The sequence below is a fragment of the Mytilus galloprovincialis genome, chromosome 9 (assembly GCF_965363235.1).
Source record: "Mytilus galloprovincialis chromosome 9, xbMytGall1.hap1.1, whole genome shotgun sequence".
Classification (NCBI taxonomy): domain Eukaryota; kingdom Metazoa; phylum Mollusca; class Bivalvia; order Mytilida; family Mytilidae; genus Mytilus; species Mytilus galloprovincialis.
This window is the reverse complement of record NC_134846.1, coordinates 86,435,624-86,453,830: the sequence shown is the minus strand read 5'-3', so window position 1 is coordinate 86,453,830 and position 18,207 is coordinate 86,435,624. Positions and strand designations below refer to the sequence as shown.

The window sequence follows — 18,207 nt, the reverse complement described above, 5'->3', positions numbered from 1 at the left end:
AGTTCATACGTGTTTCTCGTTTCTCGTTTTTATGTAGATTATACTGTTGGTTTTCCCGTTTGAATGGTTTTACATTATTAAGTTGTATGGCCCTTTATAGCTTGCTGTTCGGTGGTACTAAAGGCTCCGTGTTGAAGGTCGTACCTATAACGGTTTACTTTTATTTATTGTTACTTGAATGGAGAGTTGGCTCATTGGCACTCATACCACATCTTTCTATATCTATTTACTAATGTCTTTTTGTGGTTATATAAATATTGCTCTCCACATAAATGCATGCGTCATAAATGTTTATACAGATAACAAAAGCTATAGTGAGAATTTGTTGAGTTTGCTGTTTGATTGCTGGGACATGGACATTAGCCTCGGCCCTATGTTTCCGTTCAGGAAAGCACTACGTTCTTTTTCAATGCCGTATCTATAAATCTTTAATGCATAAATTGGACATGCATATTAATATAAAAAGTAAAACAGCCTCTTATCTCATCATTTAAAAAAAACATTTTTGCTGAACAAAAAGATGTAAACATGCGATGACCCTGGTACACAAAAATTAAACAGACCTAGAGTTGTCTAGTATTCAATTCAGTATTTGTATGTCAATAAAAATTGGTGATGCGGAAATTTTATTTGAATAAATGACCACTTTATTGTGTTTATCTTTAGGATTTTTTATTGTCACATTAACATGTACATAATTTAATATAAATCTTGCTTTTTTTCAAATGACATTGAACATTTACAATTGAGTATAAATCCAAAAGTGTTCTATGTCATGCATATTTTAAGATATTGACATTGGCATCGTAAGTAAATACGCTCTTTATTTGTGTTTGATATATCTATACTATTAAATGAGAAGACCTCATTTTGTGTGTCGCTTCTCTTCCTTCCACGATAAATTAATCATCATGCCTCTGTGTTCTATATGTAACATGCATAGTCGCATTTGTCAACCATTCTTATGATTATTCAGATTGTGTTATTTTTGGAGAAAAACGAAAAAAAAGGTGTCAGACCACCAATTAAAAAATCCCTATCTGTTCAACCATATTTTGCAATTTTCACAGCTTTCTAAATATTTTACCTTAAGTTTAACTTCATAGAAACCAGGTATATCCTTAATTGTACATGTATCAGCTTTCTACATGCCAATTTTCACCATACCTTTAAAGCCTTCTAACAAAGTAACTGACCTTCAAACAGAGGTACTCCAAAAAAAAAAAAAAAAAAAACCCTGGTTTTCTGGAAATCTAAAATTAGTATACTATGGAGCGCATTAATCCTCATTTTTTTATGCAAACTCATAGACAAGTAAATTTTGGTTCAAAATGATCTAGATATATTTTTCTTTCACCAAAAGTTTCATTTCTGCAAATTTGTCGGTTAGTTTAAGTAAACAAGGACATCAAAAGCACTATTTTGTATCAGAGTAGGGCTACTTTTACAACGTTCTAAATTGGAGGGAGTAATTGGTGGTCTGACACCTAAAGGAGTCATCAGATGGACTTTTAGTCATAGATAAACTTCTGGTTTGAAACACGCACAAGTACAACCAATCGTATCATGATAGATAACAAAAATGAAAAAATAAATAAGCCAATCGGAGCGTTCTCCATATCATGGTGTTTAGATCTTAGAGAGGACAATAATTTTTCGCGTTTATCTACATGTAAATTACGATTATAATACTTTAATATATAGAGACTCTCTGTATGCTGTCTGAAGTTTTCTTTGAAATATATTACTATTAAAGGGAGCATACCAGTTGAATATATATTAACATAAGTAAAACATGTGGAAACAAGAATGTGTCCATAGTACACGGATGCCACATCGGCACTATATTTACTAAGTTTCGAGTTGATTGGACTTCAACTTCATCAAAAACCTCCTCGACCAAAAATCTTAACCTGGAGCAGGATAGACGGACAGACGAACGGACAAACGAACGGACGCAGAGACTAGAAAACATAATGCCCATAAATGGGTCATAAAAAGTATTGTTGGAATTGAAAGTAGTGATTTGGCACAAATGAAAGTAGGGAAGAGATTAGAGGGAGGCAGGACCTTTTCGGGACGTGTATTTTTAAGCCCGGGATTTGGGGATTGTTCCATACGGGATCCGGGAATATATTTTTCGATTTCGGGATATGAATTTCTTTAAATTCTGCATCTCGGGATTTCATGTTTTTAAGCCCGGGATTTCGGGATCAGGACCCCTCCGACCACCCCAAATTGGCCTTAGTCGGTCTAAGTCATTTATACAAGATTCATATCCTATCATTGGCATGTCAAAAGAAAAAGCACTTAAGGATTGTCCTAGAAGCATATTTTATTAGACTAATAATGGTCTATATATAAGCATCTACATTTATTTCATGTTTAAAACGGTGCAAATTTTTAATCTAATTTAACTTTTACCAAAAGATGCATTGTAGCAAAGGAGAAGAATAATTGTGGTCTGAGGCACGAAACACGAAAATAATTGAATTTAACAGAAAGGAAACAAATATAGGACTTTGGAAAAAGGGAGAGGGCTTTTGATATCTTTTATGAAATTCTCCATACATAATATTTTTTACAAAAAAATCACCCGACAGCAGTTCACAAGCTGTATATGCCCGCGATTTCGCGGATGTGTTCTAGTTTAAATTTGTTAATTGGGAAGAGCTAACCATTGAAGACGGTCTTTATCCGATACATCGAGAGAGATACAGTACTAACAAACAATTGAACTCAAAGGTAAATACAAAAACGAAAAAGTCCTGGCAAAAACAAACGCTCGAGCTAACGAATGGAAAAGATCTGTCATATTTCTTCTTACTTTGTACAGGCAATTCTTTATGTGGAAAAAGATTATTAAAACATCGTTTTATAACTAGCTAAACATCTCATTTGTATAACAGTCGCCGAAAATACCATTATATTGACAACAATGTGTGAGCAAAAAAACATACAAAATTGGTAAAAAATGTAAAAATTGGCGTACATCAGTCAATTGTTATTATTACTGTGTTATCTAAGTCACTATAGAAAAACAAAATGGCATGTAAAAATGAAGTTGATAATGAATATCTATTTACAAGGTATTGACAAAATTATATCAAATACTAGCTTTAAAGGTATTCAGTGCCAAATGATGAAGACATAATCTTTCAATCAGTTTAGTTGAGGTCTGGAGCTGGCATGTCAGTAACTGCTAGTAATCCTTTGTTAATTTATGTATCATTATCATTTTGCTAAGTTCCTTTTGTTAACTTTTCTTAAATCGGACTTGGACTTTTTTTAAACTTAGTTTAACTGTGCGTATTGCTATGTGTTTCTTAATTCTGCATTGGTTAGAGGTATAAGGGAAGGGTTGAGAACTTAAAAAAACATATCATACCCCGCCTCATTTTTGCGTCAGTCCCAAGTCAGGAGCCTCTGGCCTTTGTTTGTCTGGTATGTTTTTTTAAGTCCCAGCAACGAAGTTGTCGGTGCCATATAGTTTTACCCTTGTCCGAAATTCCGTAATTCCAAAATTCCGTAATTCCAAAATTCCGTAATTTCGAAATTCCGTAATTTCGTTATTTCGTCATTCCGCAACAAACCATTATACGGAGTTTTTTTTCTAAACGTCTTCAGATATTGGGCTGATTTTTGGTATGTGAGTTAACCATGATGAGTTACAGATCAAGTTTAAGTTTCGTTCTGCTCCGCTAATTTTTGTCGAAATTACGGGCTTTGGACTTTGATAAATTGTTGAAAATCACAGTTATACAGACTTTTTATCTAAACTCTTTCGGATATTGGGCTGATTTATGGTATGTGAGTTAAACATGATCAGTTACAGATTAAGTTAAAGTTTTGTTCCGCTCCGCTATTTTTTGCCGAAATTACGGGCTTTTGACTTTGATAAATTGTTGAAAATCACAGTTATACGGACATTTTGTTCTAAACTCGTTAAGATATTGGGATGATTTTTTGCATGTGAGTTAACCAAGATGAGTTACTGATCAAGTTTAAGTTTTGTTCCGCTCCACTAATTTTTGATAAAATTAAGGATTTACAACTTTGTAAATTGTTGAAAATCACAGTTGTATGGACTTTTTTTCTATACGCCTCCAGATTTTCAGCTGAGTTTTGATACGTGAGACTATCATCATGTTTGTGTCCATATGTGTTATTGAAATTGCAGATTTTTTCAACTTTTTGAGACGGGGCCATTCGTGTCGCTTTGACACATCTAGTTTAATTTTAGTTCATTTATATGTTTTTGAGTTTAGTGTGACGTCCATTTTCACTGAACTAGTACACACTTTTATTTAGGGGCCACCTCCGGGTGCGGGATTTTCTTGCTGCATTGAAGACCCATTGGTGGCCTTCGGTCGGGTTGGTGTCTCTTTGACACATTTCCAACTATCTTTCTCAATTTTATTAAAATTGATATAATATCCCCATCTTGAATCCATGCATTACATAATTGATTTCCGTTTGAAAACTAGACATTCGAGACGTTCGTCATTTAAAATTCAATCGTAGGAAAATTTGTTATCTTTTATAAATACCACTCGTTATCTTATTCCTGGTACAGATAAATTCTTATCAAAACAAAACTCAAAATGATTTCCGTTAATTCATTCAGAACGCGTGCACTTGTCTACATGTTATGATATATTTTAATTGGTCTTTTTGTCATGCAACTATGAAAGATCGTTCGCTTATCTTAGCATTAAACGGCAGGGAAATGTGTTGTAATTTGATTATTAAAAAAAAAACGAAAGAGGTTTCATTGATAAAGTTCAGTTTCAGAAGGAATATTGGGGAATGAAATTGAAGTGGAACTTAAAACAGTTTTGGAGTTGGTTTGGTTTTACTTTATCTAATGTAAAAGAGGCATTGTAATTCCAACATACAATGATTTGATATACCAGTGTACAGTATGTGAAGCTAGACGAAGTGGCCGGTTCTCTTGTCCAACCGGTCGCCAGTACAGAAATTCATGGAATTTTCATTTGAAATTCACGTGAGTTTCACATTAGATTCACGTGAAAACAAAAGGCAAAACAGTTCACGTGACTTTCGTGACTCGTTTGAAGTGAAATTCACTGACTTAGGCCTTTACACGTGTACTAATTGGAAGATACAGTTATTGTTGTTAGTTGTAACAGGCTATGCAGAAGTACTCTTAAATCTTTTGTCGTTTTGTTAGTATTTTTCTGTGTCGATCTGATGAGTTAATCATTTATGGGTTTGTCATACATGACAACATGACAGTGCCACATGTGGAACAGGATAATCTTATCCTTTCGGAGCACCTGAGATCACCCCCAGTTTTTGGTGGGGTCCGTGTTGCATAGTCTTTAGTTTCTATGATGTGTCTTGTGTACTAAATCATCTCGATTGTTAAATAGGTGACAACTAGTCCAAAATTTACGCACGAAATTTTGATAATTAATAACAACTTCATTCATTATTTATTGTTTCTGGTAAATATTTTAATGTTATAAATCAAATCAAAGAGTTCGAGTAAATTTGACAGATCCTGAATGACACCATACCACAAGCTGTTACTACGGTAGATTACCAGCTATCCATACACTATATCATTCTAACAGCCCCGGTCGCCATTAAACATTAATGGTGTACACAATGTCGGCTGTCTCCTTTGTCATTGCAATACGAGTCCCGGTCGCCATTAAACATTAATGGTGTACACAATGTCGGCTGTCTCCTTTGTCATTGCAATACGAGTCCCGGTCGCCATTAAACATTAATGGTGTACACAATGTCGACTGTCTCCTTTGTCATTGCAATACGAGTCCCGGTTGCCATCAAACATTAATGGTGTACACAATGTCGGCTGTCTTCTTTGTCATTGCAATATGATGCTGCCACAGTACCGTCAGCCGCTTAAAAAGGGCGTGTTAGATTAAGCCAAAATATAAGATCACTACTGTTTTCTTAGAATTTTCTTACCTTTCCTATTTATAATGCCTCAACATCCCAAGTTACCCTTATGTTTTAATGAAACTTTGGTAATTAATCGGTGTACAGTTCCCCTTAATGGTAGTACGAATATGTTTTTAAAAAAAGTATGATAAAAATTACGAAAACAAATCATATGAGGTATACATTCATTAAACAAAATCAGTATATGAACATCAATAAGAAAACACATAAAAAAAACCACTAAAAAACAGTGCATTTATTGGTTTGTTTTTTTTTTTTTTTTTTTGGTTTTCTATGTTTTAAATCCAAGAGTCACATACCCATTAGCCCTACCTTGCCCATTTTTCTTAGTTAGAAGCCCGAAACACGCCTCTTTTTTTAATTTTTAATTGTTTTTGTTTTCGCTTACTATATTTGTTCTTTCTATTGCGTAGCGGTTTTCTTCTAGTGTTTTTTTCTGTCAACATAAAAATATTTTTTTCAAACTGCCACTGTCAAATTGACTTTATCTCTGTACCATTCAAATACACATGTAGAATAAATCAAGGTGTGTTTTATTAACTGCTGTCTATTTTCACCAATAAAATAATAGGCAGTAAAAAGTAAAATCACAAAAATACTGAATTTAGAGGAAAATCTAATCGGAAAGTCAATAATCACATGGCAAAATCAAAAAACAAAACACATCAAAAACAAATGGACAAGAACTGTCATATTCCTGACTTGGTACAGGCATTTTCAAATGTAGAAAATGGTGGATTAAACCTGGTTTTATAGCGCTAAACCTCTCACTTGTACGACAGTTGCATCAAATTTAATAATGTTTATAATGATGCGTGAACAAAACAAACAAGCACAATAGGTGAAAAGGTCAAAAACAATTATGGTAAAAAGTCTAATTCGGTAGGTTAAATTCGTGAAAGGGAACGGGACTGCAGTTACGACACAAGGAACACATCAGATATATTCTATACAACATACATTCTATAACGGTCACTCAACCCACGACAGCGTCAGTAATTGAAATTCCGGTTTTAGATATTTTATGCATTTACTTCTACATGTAATTAGTAAAGCAAAGTTGCTAAACTATATAAAAAAAATGAGCGAACACCAGTTATTCAAACCGATAACTAGAAATCAATATAATAGTTAACCTTATTCAAAATAATTTTCTATCAGTACTTCTATAACAATATTTAAAGTCGTAGATCCCATAGAATTATTGAAAATCAATATTACGTATAACATCATTATGTTCTTTTTTATTTATATGTACCTGTAGACTAAAATATAGTCCAAGATTACTCTGACGTCCAACGACTGTTTTGCCAGACAAGCTGGGGCCGTGGGACGTCAGAGCTCGTCCCATATCAAAAAGTGGATATTTGCCCACCCAAAATAGATGCGCTGCTTCGTCGCTTCTGGTAGCCTGACAGCCTTGGAATACATGTAATATAAATTGGGCATCAATCTGTTCATTTTTCATTTATCTTTTCATTTATGTAAGTTTCGCCTACCTGCCAACCTTTATTTTTCATTATTTTAACAGTTTTCACAGAGACCAATCGATTTCTGCATTTTGACTTTCACTTTCAAATGGACGTCAAGTTACGAGAGAGTTCGTGGCCTCGAGACTCAAATATGCAAATAATATTAACAGGGCTGTAACTACATGGAGGCAAATGAGGCAAATGCCTCATGCTGGAAATGTAAAAAAAAAAAAGTTGAAACAAATTAACAAAAGCTTGTCTTCATATTAAATTGTATTCACGACAAGTTTCTTACAACAAGCAAGTTCTCTTCACTCTCTGATGTCACCCCTGCATGTTTTTCGAGATCCATTTGTCTTATTTGTACCCGTGTTGGACTTTTGTTCATTTATTGTCATACTGTATGACTATAGTCTAAGTGTTGTATTGCATTTGTAAATGAGTGGTTTGGAAATGTTGCATGTCCACCGATGTCCAGACCTTGCAATATTTTTAGAAGATACGATGCTACTGGACACAATAATTGTTCGTTTCTTCGTGAGTTTAACTTAATATCAAAGAATACAAAACTTGCTCTTTTTTGTAGATAAAACTAGATAGCTGACATGTTTTAAATCAAAGTAAGACCACCGACCAATCTTCCGGCTTCAAATCAGTTGAAAAAAACTACTATGTATTGCCATAAGACCTTTTATATTTAAGGGTTAAACGTGCATTAAGTAGTGTTCAGACCCTTTAATAGAAAATAAAGGAATATGGAATCGCGCACGAGAAGTAGTCGCACACAATGTCAATGCATAGAAAAAATACAAATTATCAATGGTCAGGGTTTTTATTCCTGTTCTTCATCTTGATAGTTGCTGGAGGGTCTTCAACAATGAAAGAATTAGTAATTACATGAAACAAGTTCAAGATGGTCCCTAGTGTCGACTTAAGCAGTACTTAAAGTATAATACTGCACTGTCACTATATTTAAATCCAGTCCTAAATAAAAGTCAAAATCGTCATTATTGAACTTGACCTCCATTTTGTTGTCAGTAACAACATATTAAAATTTTAAAAGCTTTGGTTAAACGGTCCATGAGTAAATGAACGGACAACATTTGGCTGCCGACCGCCCGCCCGCCGTACATCCCCAAATCAATAACCGACATTTTTGTCACAAAAATCCGGTTAAAAACTCACCAAAGTGTAAACACAATACAAGACAAGAACAGAACAGAAAGATCCCATATTAATGATTATGAGAATAACAATGTTTGCTTTATCCTGCATATCGGTCTTTTAATGTTATCCTTAAAACCTAAAAGTCTTAAATTACAATGAATCTATATATTTGCTTTGAGACCAGAAGATTGTCGAAAAAAATAGCTGAAAGAAAGAGTGTGAAGCTGGAAACTCTCAGAATGCGCGATTTTGTGTTAGCTTTCTCAGAGTTTCTGGGTGTTTTGAGTGGCCACCAGACCCTCGCCGAAAATTTTTCGCCTCGCTACGCTCGGCGAATATATTTTGCCTCACATTTAAAAGAGGCTAGTTACGGCCCTGATTAATAATTACTACCATTTTAATATGTAATTTTTTCATCTCCTTTGTAGGAGATCGATGTTTAATATTTAGTAGCCAACCACGATTTTTCACCTCCTTTACAGGAGATCGGTATTAGCATTTAGTTCTGACCACGAGAACAATCGGAAGCTCTATGACATTTAGATAACTTGCATCGTAAATGAACGAGGTGTTACATTATGGTCCTTTGCATAAATCATCACTGTTTTCTCGTGGTCACGTGATAATCTTTGAAAATGAAAGGCAAAATGCAGAAATCATGGGTCTCTGTGAAAACTGTTAAAATAATGTAAAATAAAGGTTGGCAGGTAGGTGAAACTTACATAAATGAAAAGATGAGTGAAAAATGAACAGATTGATGCCCGATTTATATAATTCCAAGACCGTCAGTCGGCAACAGAAGGACGAAGCAGCGCATCTATTTTGGGTGGGCAAATATCCACTTTTTGATATGGGACGAGCTCTGACGTCCCACGGCCCCAGCTTGTCTGACAAAACAGCCGTTGGACGTCAGAGTAATCTCGGACTAACTAAAATATTGCTGTCTCATGGGGTGAACATCATCCATGTATATTGTATATTACAAAACTATGATCAAACAAAACATCTTTCAATATAAAAAAAGAAGATGTGGTACAATATATATGTAGGACTCTAATGTGCGATGGTCACGCTAAAGTGCGAAGGTCTACACTAAAGTACGATGGTGTCTCACGCTAAAGTACGATGGTTGTTTGTTCGCTAAAGTACGATGGTATATCACGCTAAAGTGCGATGGACCAAAAGGGTAAGATTTCAGGGATTGAAACATCGAGGTTAATAGTCTTTTTGCAAAAACTAGTATGCTAAGGTATAACATACTATGTGATAGGTTTAATTTACCGGTAGGCCTAAATTTAGAAGATCGACCATGTAATAATTGCTAAAAAGGTAATATATGTGTCGCAAAATATTATATTTCATGTAAAATGAATTTTGAACAATTCAGAGCGTATTGAATATTTGTATAATTGGTGTAGATTGCCGTTCACACTAATGTGACAACCTCCCTCACAGTCGATATTGAATATTACAAATATAAAATTTGTTCATTGACTTTGTCGGAATATGCAACATTTATTTGTATAAGCAAGGAATTGTATATTTAAATATACAATTCCTTGGTATAAGCTTTAATTTAAATGCGAGAGAAAGGCAATGTTCGCCGAGGTTTCTCCTTTTTCGGAGCGAGAGCAAATACATGTTTTATTTTCCAACAATGTACAGTACAAACTAATGATTTAGCAGACAATTTTTAATTCACGCATGAAAACATGTCTCTCTTTTTTACCGACATTACTTTTCATGATCATGGACAGCATTTTAACGTCTATCGAAAAGTAACTGCTACATAAACAATAATTCAAATGTATCCGTTCACTTCAAATAGAAGCAGGATAGGTATGCATATACTGGTTTGTATTAATATTCTAGTAAAATGATCGAGCGTAAGATACAAGTCTTTCTTCCAGCATTTGGAAAAAATAAACATTGTGCTTCAGCCGACAAAAAGGTTGAGTTTAAATCAATCACTAGTAAGTAATGGACACTTGATGTAAAATTTTTACTGAAATATTCCCAATTTTCTTCCGGCATGTTCATTTTTAGTTTGTATAAACGACTGTTAACGTCATTGTCAAACTACGTTTCTAACGTCTATATTTTCGCAGACCATCGGACTTTAGCGTATGGAAGCATCGCACTTTAGCGTAGACCATCGCCCTTTAGCGTGAACCATAGTACTTTAGCGTCCCCATCGCACTTTAGAGTCCTACATATATGAGACCACTCTCCGTCAAAAAAAAAAAACATATTGAATACATAAGTAGGGGGGGGGGAATAGTTTTGTAAAAACTAATATTGAGTCAGAAGACGATATTCTCAGTGACGTGTTGAAGTGCTATAAATTAAAATCGCCAAATTATTGAACGAACGGAAATGGTTTATAAAATTACAGTTAAAAGGGCTGTCAAGTGATTTGTCACAGCTGTTTTAAATACAAAAAAGGTTAATATAAACAACCTTTTCATTAAAGAAATGATCATAAACTTATATATAGATCAAAGTCAACACAGAATATTAGTTTACAAATATGTCAATTTATGTTCAATTTTATTAAGGCATCTTGTCTCTTTCCAATCTCATTTGAATAAAACAAAACTTCCACAGAAAATAAGCCTTGTAAGTTATTTACTGTAGAAGTCTATCAAATAAATCTTATCTATTTTAAGAGTTAAGAGAACTGTCACAGTTGGAAATTTTACCATTGGAACACTTAATTGAAATTATTATTATGGATTAGTTCAAGTATTTATATATTTTGTGTTAATAAAATCTTTAGGTAAAATGATTTTTCAGAGAACAGTTTTTATCAAAAGTATATATATAACTAATTTTAGTTTATAAAAGAGATAATTATAAAAATAAACATAACTTATATGAGATCAATGGTATCAGAGGATATAACAAGAATACAAATATGTCAGTGATTGTACAAGTTATTAAAGACATCTTGTGACTGAGTGCCCCAAAGATACTATGATGGAAAATAACGATTTTATGTCACTTAACAAACAACTTCAAACGAATCTTGACCATTTCAGAACCGTAAAGAGATAATTTCATTGTTAGTTGAAGATAAAAATGATTTTACACTATTAGTTTATATTTTTGTATTCTATTGCGTACAAACCGCGGTAAAATGGCTTTACAATCTATAATTTGTATCAGTAAATAAAATAATTAAATAGTTCCTTAGAGAAAATTCTGTTAAATGAATAGATGTTAGTAAGATTTCAGTCGTATGACTTAAAATTAAATAAACTCTTTAGAGAAAATTGGTTTAAATACTATAACAATGTATTAATGTATGAGTGTTTCAGATATATATCAAAGGATAATTATGTTCGTGCAAAAATATGATTTAATAGCATTTAATATCATTTCAAGCAATGTGAAAACAAATTTGAATTCTTAAGGAGCGTTGGAACTTTATGACATTGAGGACCATAAGAAAATATAGTTACACCAGACCTAAGGTTGGGAACTTATGGTTTAAATTTCAAACCATCCCTTACAACTCAACGTTTTTGTGTTCACCCTTAAAAATCAACGTTTTTGTGTTCACCCTTAAAAATCAACGTTTTGGTATACACTTTAAAAAATTAAACGTTTTGATGTACACCTGAAAATAAACACTTTGATGTACATCTCCTGAAAATAAACGTGTTTGTGTTCACCGTTGAAAAATATACTACGTTCTGGTGTACATCTCATAAAATGGGCATGTTGGTGAACACCTCCTGAAAATAAACGTATTGGCTTACACCTTGAAAATAAACGTTTTGATGTACACTTTCGAAAATAAAATAATAAACTTTTTGGTGTACATCTTTGATGATAAACGTTTTGTTGTACACCTTTAAAGATAAACGTTTTGCTGTACACCTTTGAAGATAAAAGTTTTGCTGTACACCTACAAAGTACTTTAAAGATAAACGTTTTGGTGTGCAATTTTAAAAACAGATGTCTAGATCATGTTGAAAAGGTTTTAGATTCTCCAACTTAGAAGCATTTCTGTAAACTCTATCTCGAATATTTGAATTCATTTTGTATATTTTGTTTATTAACAGTGCTATTTCTTTCTTCGAATAATTAGTCACGGAAAAGACGAAAAAAATAATGTCATATGCAATCGCATGGTACAGAATATTGCTTTGGCGAAAACTATATTAACTAATAAATCAAGTCGATTCCGTAGAGATAGAAACCGATTTGACTGAAGGACATATTTATGCCTATGTATTGAGATTTTGATTTAAGTCAGTCAACTTCAGAATGAGGTGTATTGCCGCTAACCATGCAATGTTTTTATTTATTTTACCAATACATTTCTAGGAATATGATTGGTTAAAAGCGTCCTCGTGAAAACCGTGTCTATTTAATATAAGGTTAGTTGGGGAGCGGGGCTTATTTCATACACGGTTAGTAGTGGAGTAACGTCCCTTTACATTCCATATAAGGTAATAAGGAGGCGGGACTTATTTCATACACGGTTTGTAGTGGTGTTACGTCCCTTTAGAAAAATAAAACAGCACTGAGAAATAATCTTAAAGGTTTCAACAGACGAAGAAAGTGATGATAAAGTGAAAAACATAAAACACATTTAAATATAACAAGTTGTCATTGCTGGCATCTGTTTTTGTAGGATCAAAGGAAGTAGTTTCGTAATCATGTTAATGCTAACTGTATTGAAGACTTGGCAGGCTCATTTTGATAGATCACTAGTCTAAATTTTACACGTTAAGATAGTCGGTAAGATAAATTTGTTACATAGTGTGCTAGTGACGTAATACAGTATATATGGGGTCAGCAAATTCCATATGGGGTGAGAGTAAGTACAAAAAATAAACGAAAAACAAATATGTAAAGTGTTTTTGAGGGTATCACCAGCTCAGGAGTCAGCACTTCGGTGTTGACATGAATATCATTATATTGTCATTTTTATAAAATTTCCTGTTACAAAACTGATTTTTTTCGAAAAACTAAGAATTTTCCTATCCCAGGAATAGATTACCTAAGCCGTTTTTGGCACATTTTTTGGAATTTTAGGTCATCAATGCTCTTCAACTTTGTACTTGTTTTGCTTTTAAAACTATTTTGATCTGAGAGTCACTGATGAGTCTTATGAAGACGAAACGCGCGTCTGGCGTACTAAATTATAATCCTGGTTCCTTTGATAACTATTTACACATCAACAAACGACAACCGCTGAATTACAGGCTCCTGACTTGGGGCCGACAGACACACACATACAAAATGGGGCGGGGTTAAACATGATATCGGGATATCGACCCTCCCTAACCTTGGACAGTGGTGTAACAGTAAACCATAAGAACGAACTATAAAAATCAGATGAAAAAGGCTTAACTCATCAGATGGATACAAATAGTGCATCGGACTACTAACACAAAGGTTCCTGGTTCGATTCCCGTCTGGGATGAAAATTTCAGGGACTTAATTTTCGGCTCTCCCTTGAGATCATTTGCGAGTATGGTCTTGAGGAAACGATGATAGTCCGTCGGACGGGGACGATAAATGGCTGACCCGTGTTAAGAGAGAGCCATATCTCTTGCACGTTAAATACACCTTTGTAGATTTCGAAAAAGAACAGGCTAATGCCGCTACAAGGCAGCACGCGCACCCGCAAAGTGGAAAGGGATTAATATAAATTGCAAAAACTTGTTTCCCAATCCACTATAAATAAATATGTTTAAACTAAATAGAAATACATCTAGCAAAAAACATAGAGTGGATGTGGTCGGGTACTTGTAAATCCCAACATCACTCGCATTCACTAACAGCTAGTTCAAAGCCCCTAACAACAGATCATATTAAAGATTTCAAGTAGAAAAAAATATTAACAGTACAGGAAAGCACGATATTGTGCAATAAAAAGTATTGGAAGTCCAACTCGTGTCCAATATATAGTATAGGAAGTCACGATCTTATGTAGTATGTATTATATAATACAAGAAGTCAATATAATAGCAATATATAATACATAAAGTCATGATCTTTTGCAATATACAATATAAAAAGTCACGATATTTGCAATATACAATGCAAGAAGTCACGATCTTGGCATTATACAATGTAAGAAGTCATGATCACGGCAAAATACAACACAAGAAGTCACGATCTCGGCAGTATGCAATGTAAGAAGTCACGATCTCGGCAGTATACAATGCAAGAAGTCACGGTCTTGGCAATATACAATGTAAGAAGTCACGATCTCGGCAGTATACAATGCAAGAAGTCACGATCTTGGCAATATACAACACAAGAAGTCACGATCTTGTCAATATACAACATAAGAAGTCACGATCTCGGCAGTATACAATGCAAGAAGTCACGGTCTTGGCAATATACAATGTAAGAAGTCACGATCTCGGCAGTATACAATGCAAGAAGTCACGATCTTGGCAATATACAATGTAAGAAGTCATGATCACTACAGTATACAATACAAGAAGGCATGATCTTGGCATTATACAATACAAGTAGTCATGTTCTTGGCATTATACAATACAAGAAGGCATGATCTTGGCAGTATACAATACAAGAAGTCATGATCTTGGCATTATATAATACAAGAAGTCAAGATCTTGGCAGTATACAATGAAAGAATTCACGACCTTGGCAATATACGATACAAGACATCATGACATTGGCAGTATATAATACAAGAAATCATGATATTGGCAGTATACAATATACAAGAAGTCATAATAATAAAATTGAGAAAGGAAATGGTGAATATGTCAAAGCGACAACCACCCGACCATAGAGCAAACAACAGCCGAAGGCAACCAATGGGTCTTCAATGTAGCGAGAATTCCCGCACCCGTAGGTGTCCTTCAGCTGGCCCCTAAAATATGCATAATAGTACAGTGATAATGGACGTCATACTAAACTCCGAATTATACACAAGAAACTAAAATTTAAAATCATACAAGACTAACCTTGTTAGTATACAGTACAAGTAAAGGCAACAGTAGTATACCGCTGTTCAAAACTCATAAATCCATGAAAAAAAAAAACAAAATCGGGGTAACAAACTAAAACTGAGGGAAACGCATTAAATATAAGAGGAGAACAAGAAGTCAAGATCTTATCAGAATTCAATGCAAGAAGTCAGGAAGGCCCGATCTTGTTCCATATACAATACAAGAATTGATGATCGTGTACAGTACAAAAGAAGGGGGAAACTTTATACACAGACAAAAGAGGGGGGGAACGTTATACACAGACAAAAGAGAAGGATAAAAGTAACATTCAAATATGAATTCACGAATGAAAATTAAATACTCGCAATGAATAATGAATGACATTATAAAAGTAAGCTAAAGAAAATAATCTCTTAAGTCGGAAAGAAAGATTCAACAGAAAATTCTGAAACTTGTTTGCTCTGAAACTACAATTGCTGTAATACAACAATAAATCTTTTAAGTTATTTTGATGAACTTGGTTTAATAATCTGTTATATATCCGGATTCCTCTTGTAAAGGTTTTTAATGAAACCATTAATAACAATAATATTCCATGAAATATGAGATGTTAGTGCGAACAAAATGCCTGCAAGTATTCAATATGTGATAACAATACTTCAATTATTTAGCAAAGATTTGATTGACTATAAAATTCCTTCTCTGTTGACTTTTCTCAGAATTTCAGAATAATATAATAGTAGTTGACGTAAAATAATACCCCTTCCTTATATCTAAATTATTAATGAACATTTCAATTTTAGCAGATAATAAAACACGTATCTTAAATCTTCGTTTTGAATTCGAATGGACTTATTGTGTATCTTGATAACCAAATAGATTAAAAGACAGAATATTTTCTAGTATTAGAAATTAAGACTTTAAAATGAAAAGCTCCATCTTCAGAATTTCAAACTACATTCTATATAGCTTATTACAGGTTTAAACTTTGCTTTGTATTAAACTTGCAATAATTGCAAATGTTTTACCGTTAAGATTTTGAGTGTTTTTAGCTTAAATGAAAAATATGTGTTGTTCTTAGTTTATACAGTATAGGTTTTACTCATTGGTCGAGGCCGTGTGGTAACTTGTGGTGGTTAACGTCGTCTTTGGATCACTGGTAGAAATTTGAATTATTGGCGTTCGTATCAAGTCTCCTTATTAAATATTGAAGTCAAGTTGTTTTGCTATAATAGGATGAGATTATTCTAGAAGGTGTTTATGGTAATAAAAGTATCATTCGATCCTATTAATATTGATGATTTATTTTCAGAAATCATTTGTTTATTCATTTATAACTTGTATTGTTGGGTTTCTGTCATAATGACGTTACCTCGTGTCTCATTTTGAATTATATGCAAAGAGGAAATTAGAAACAACAATAGACAATATATCCTAACCTTGTGTGAAAGTGTTGATCTTGCAGAAAAATGCTCCAAGTACCCATCCTTCAGATACGTCATCAACAAGCGATACCCACATACAGCAGACGGTCACGAGCAGATCAGCCACAGCCAAATTAACTATGTAATAATTGGTGGTTGTTCTCATGGACCGGTTCCGTAATACAACGACAATTATCAAAAAATTTCCTACCAGTGAAAAATATATAATAACTGCAAAAAGTAAAGATTTAAGAATAACTTCCCATTCTGGAACTTGTTTAAGTTCACCCATATAGGGATAATCGCTGTAATCCTGTCCACCCTGGTCAGTTACATTGTATGTCCCGTTAACTCCAGAACTATTATAAACAATTACCTCCATTGTGTAATATATTGTATTAATTCATTGTTCTAATATAAAACTATCTGTTTGGAACTATCCAATAACTTTATATAAATGAAGACGTGAAGATAGCCTGTGTCACATGATACAGATCCACGTAAATCACGTGGAATCGATCATTAATTCTGGAGGTTCTCATTTGATAAATTATCCTTTGGGATTGCCATACAATGTTTCCTCACTCTATCAACCCTAACCGTCATAATTAGCATCAAGAAAATGAACTAAAGACGAATATTATCATACTTGCCAAAAACACTTTTAAAGAAAACATATGTTAATAAATAAATGCATATAAAAATGTAATTTTTCTTCGTCTAAACTATGTTTATTTCTGCATTTCGTTTCAGTTATATTGCAAGTTAAGATTAATAGCATTCTTTATTCTCTGGTCGTTTTGTCCTCCAGTATGAATTTTATGTGTTAAAAGTTGTAAAATATTATGTTTTTATAGATTTCATAACCCGATATAAACAAAACGTGTTTTCTTTGACGGCGCATAATAATTAAGTACACAATTGCCTGCATTAGTTACACCAGATATATTCACAACCTGTGGTTTTCTTACTTCATAACATGAAGAATTAATGAAAACTAAGGTGAATAGAGTCGAAGGACGTCTTAATAGTTATATTAATATATTTATTGATGTCAAGAAGCATATAAATAATGCAGTTATCTATGAAATATTGCTTAATGAACAATATATAATAGTGTATACTTCATGTAGTTTGTAAAGTATGTTTATAGAAGGTAATACCTTAATTAGTTTATTTTCAAGTTTAAATTTGTAAGATTTTGATTTAATGAGCAGTATTGATAAAGTTCGTCTATGTGAA

The 18,207-nt window shown here is 33.5% G+C and overlaps 1 protein-coding gene across 2 annotated transcripts in view; it reads right to left on the bottom strand.

Moving 5' to 3' along the window:
* The window catches only part of LOC143046236 (tachykinin-like peptides receptor 99D), a 38,692-nt gene extending 20,987 nt beyond the window's left edge, over positions 1–17,705 (bottom strand). The window contains exon 1 of one of the 2 annotated variants that reach the window (XM_076219285.1): positions 16,981–17,705. In XM_076219285.1, coding sequence (XP_076075400.1) covers positions 16,981–17,347 — 367 coding nt within the window. In that variant the 5' untranslated portion in view covers positions 17,348–17,705. The remainder of the gene's footprint in view (positions 1–16,980) is intronic. The other variant, XM_076219284.1, reaches the window with a different exon arrangement.
* Between the last annotated feature and the right edge of the window lie 502 nt (positions 17,706–18,207).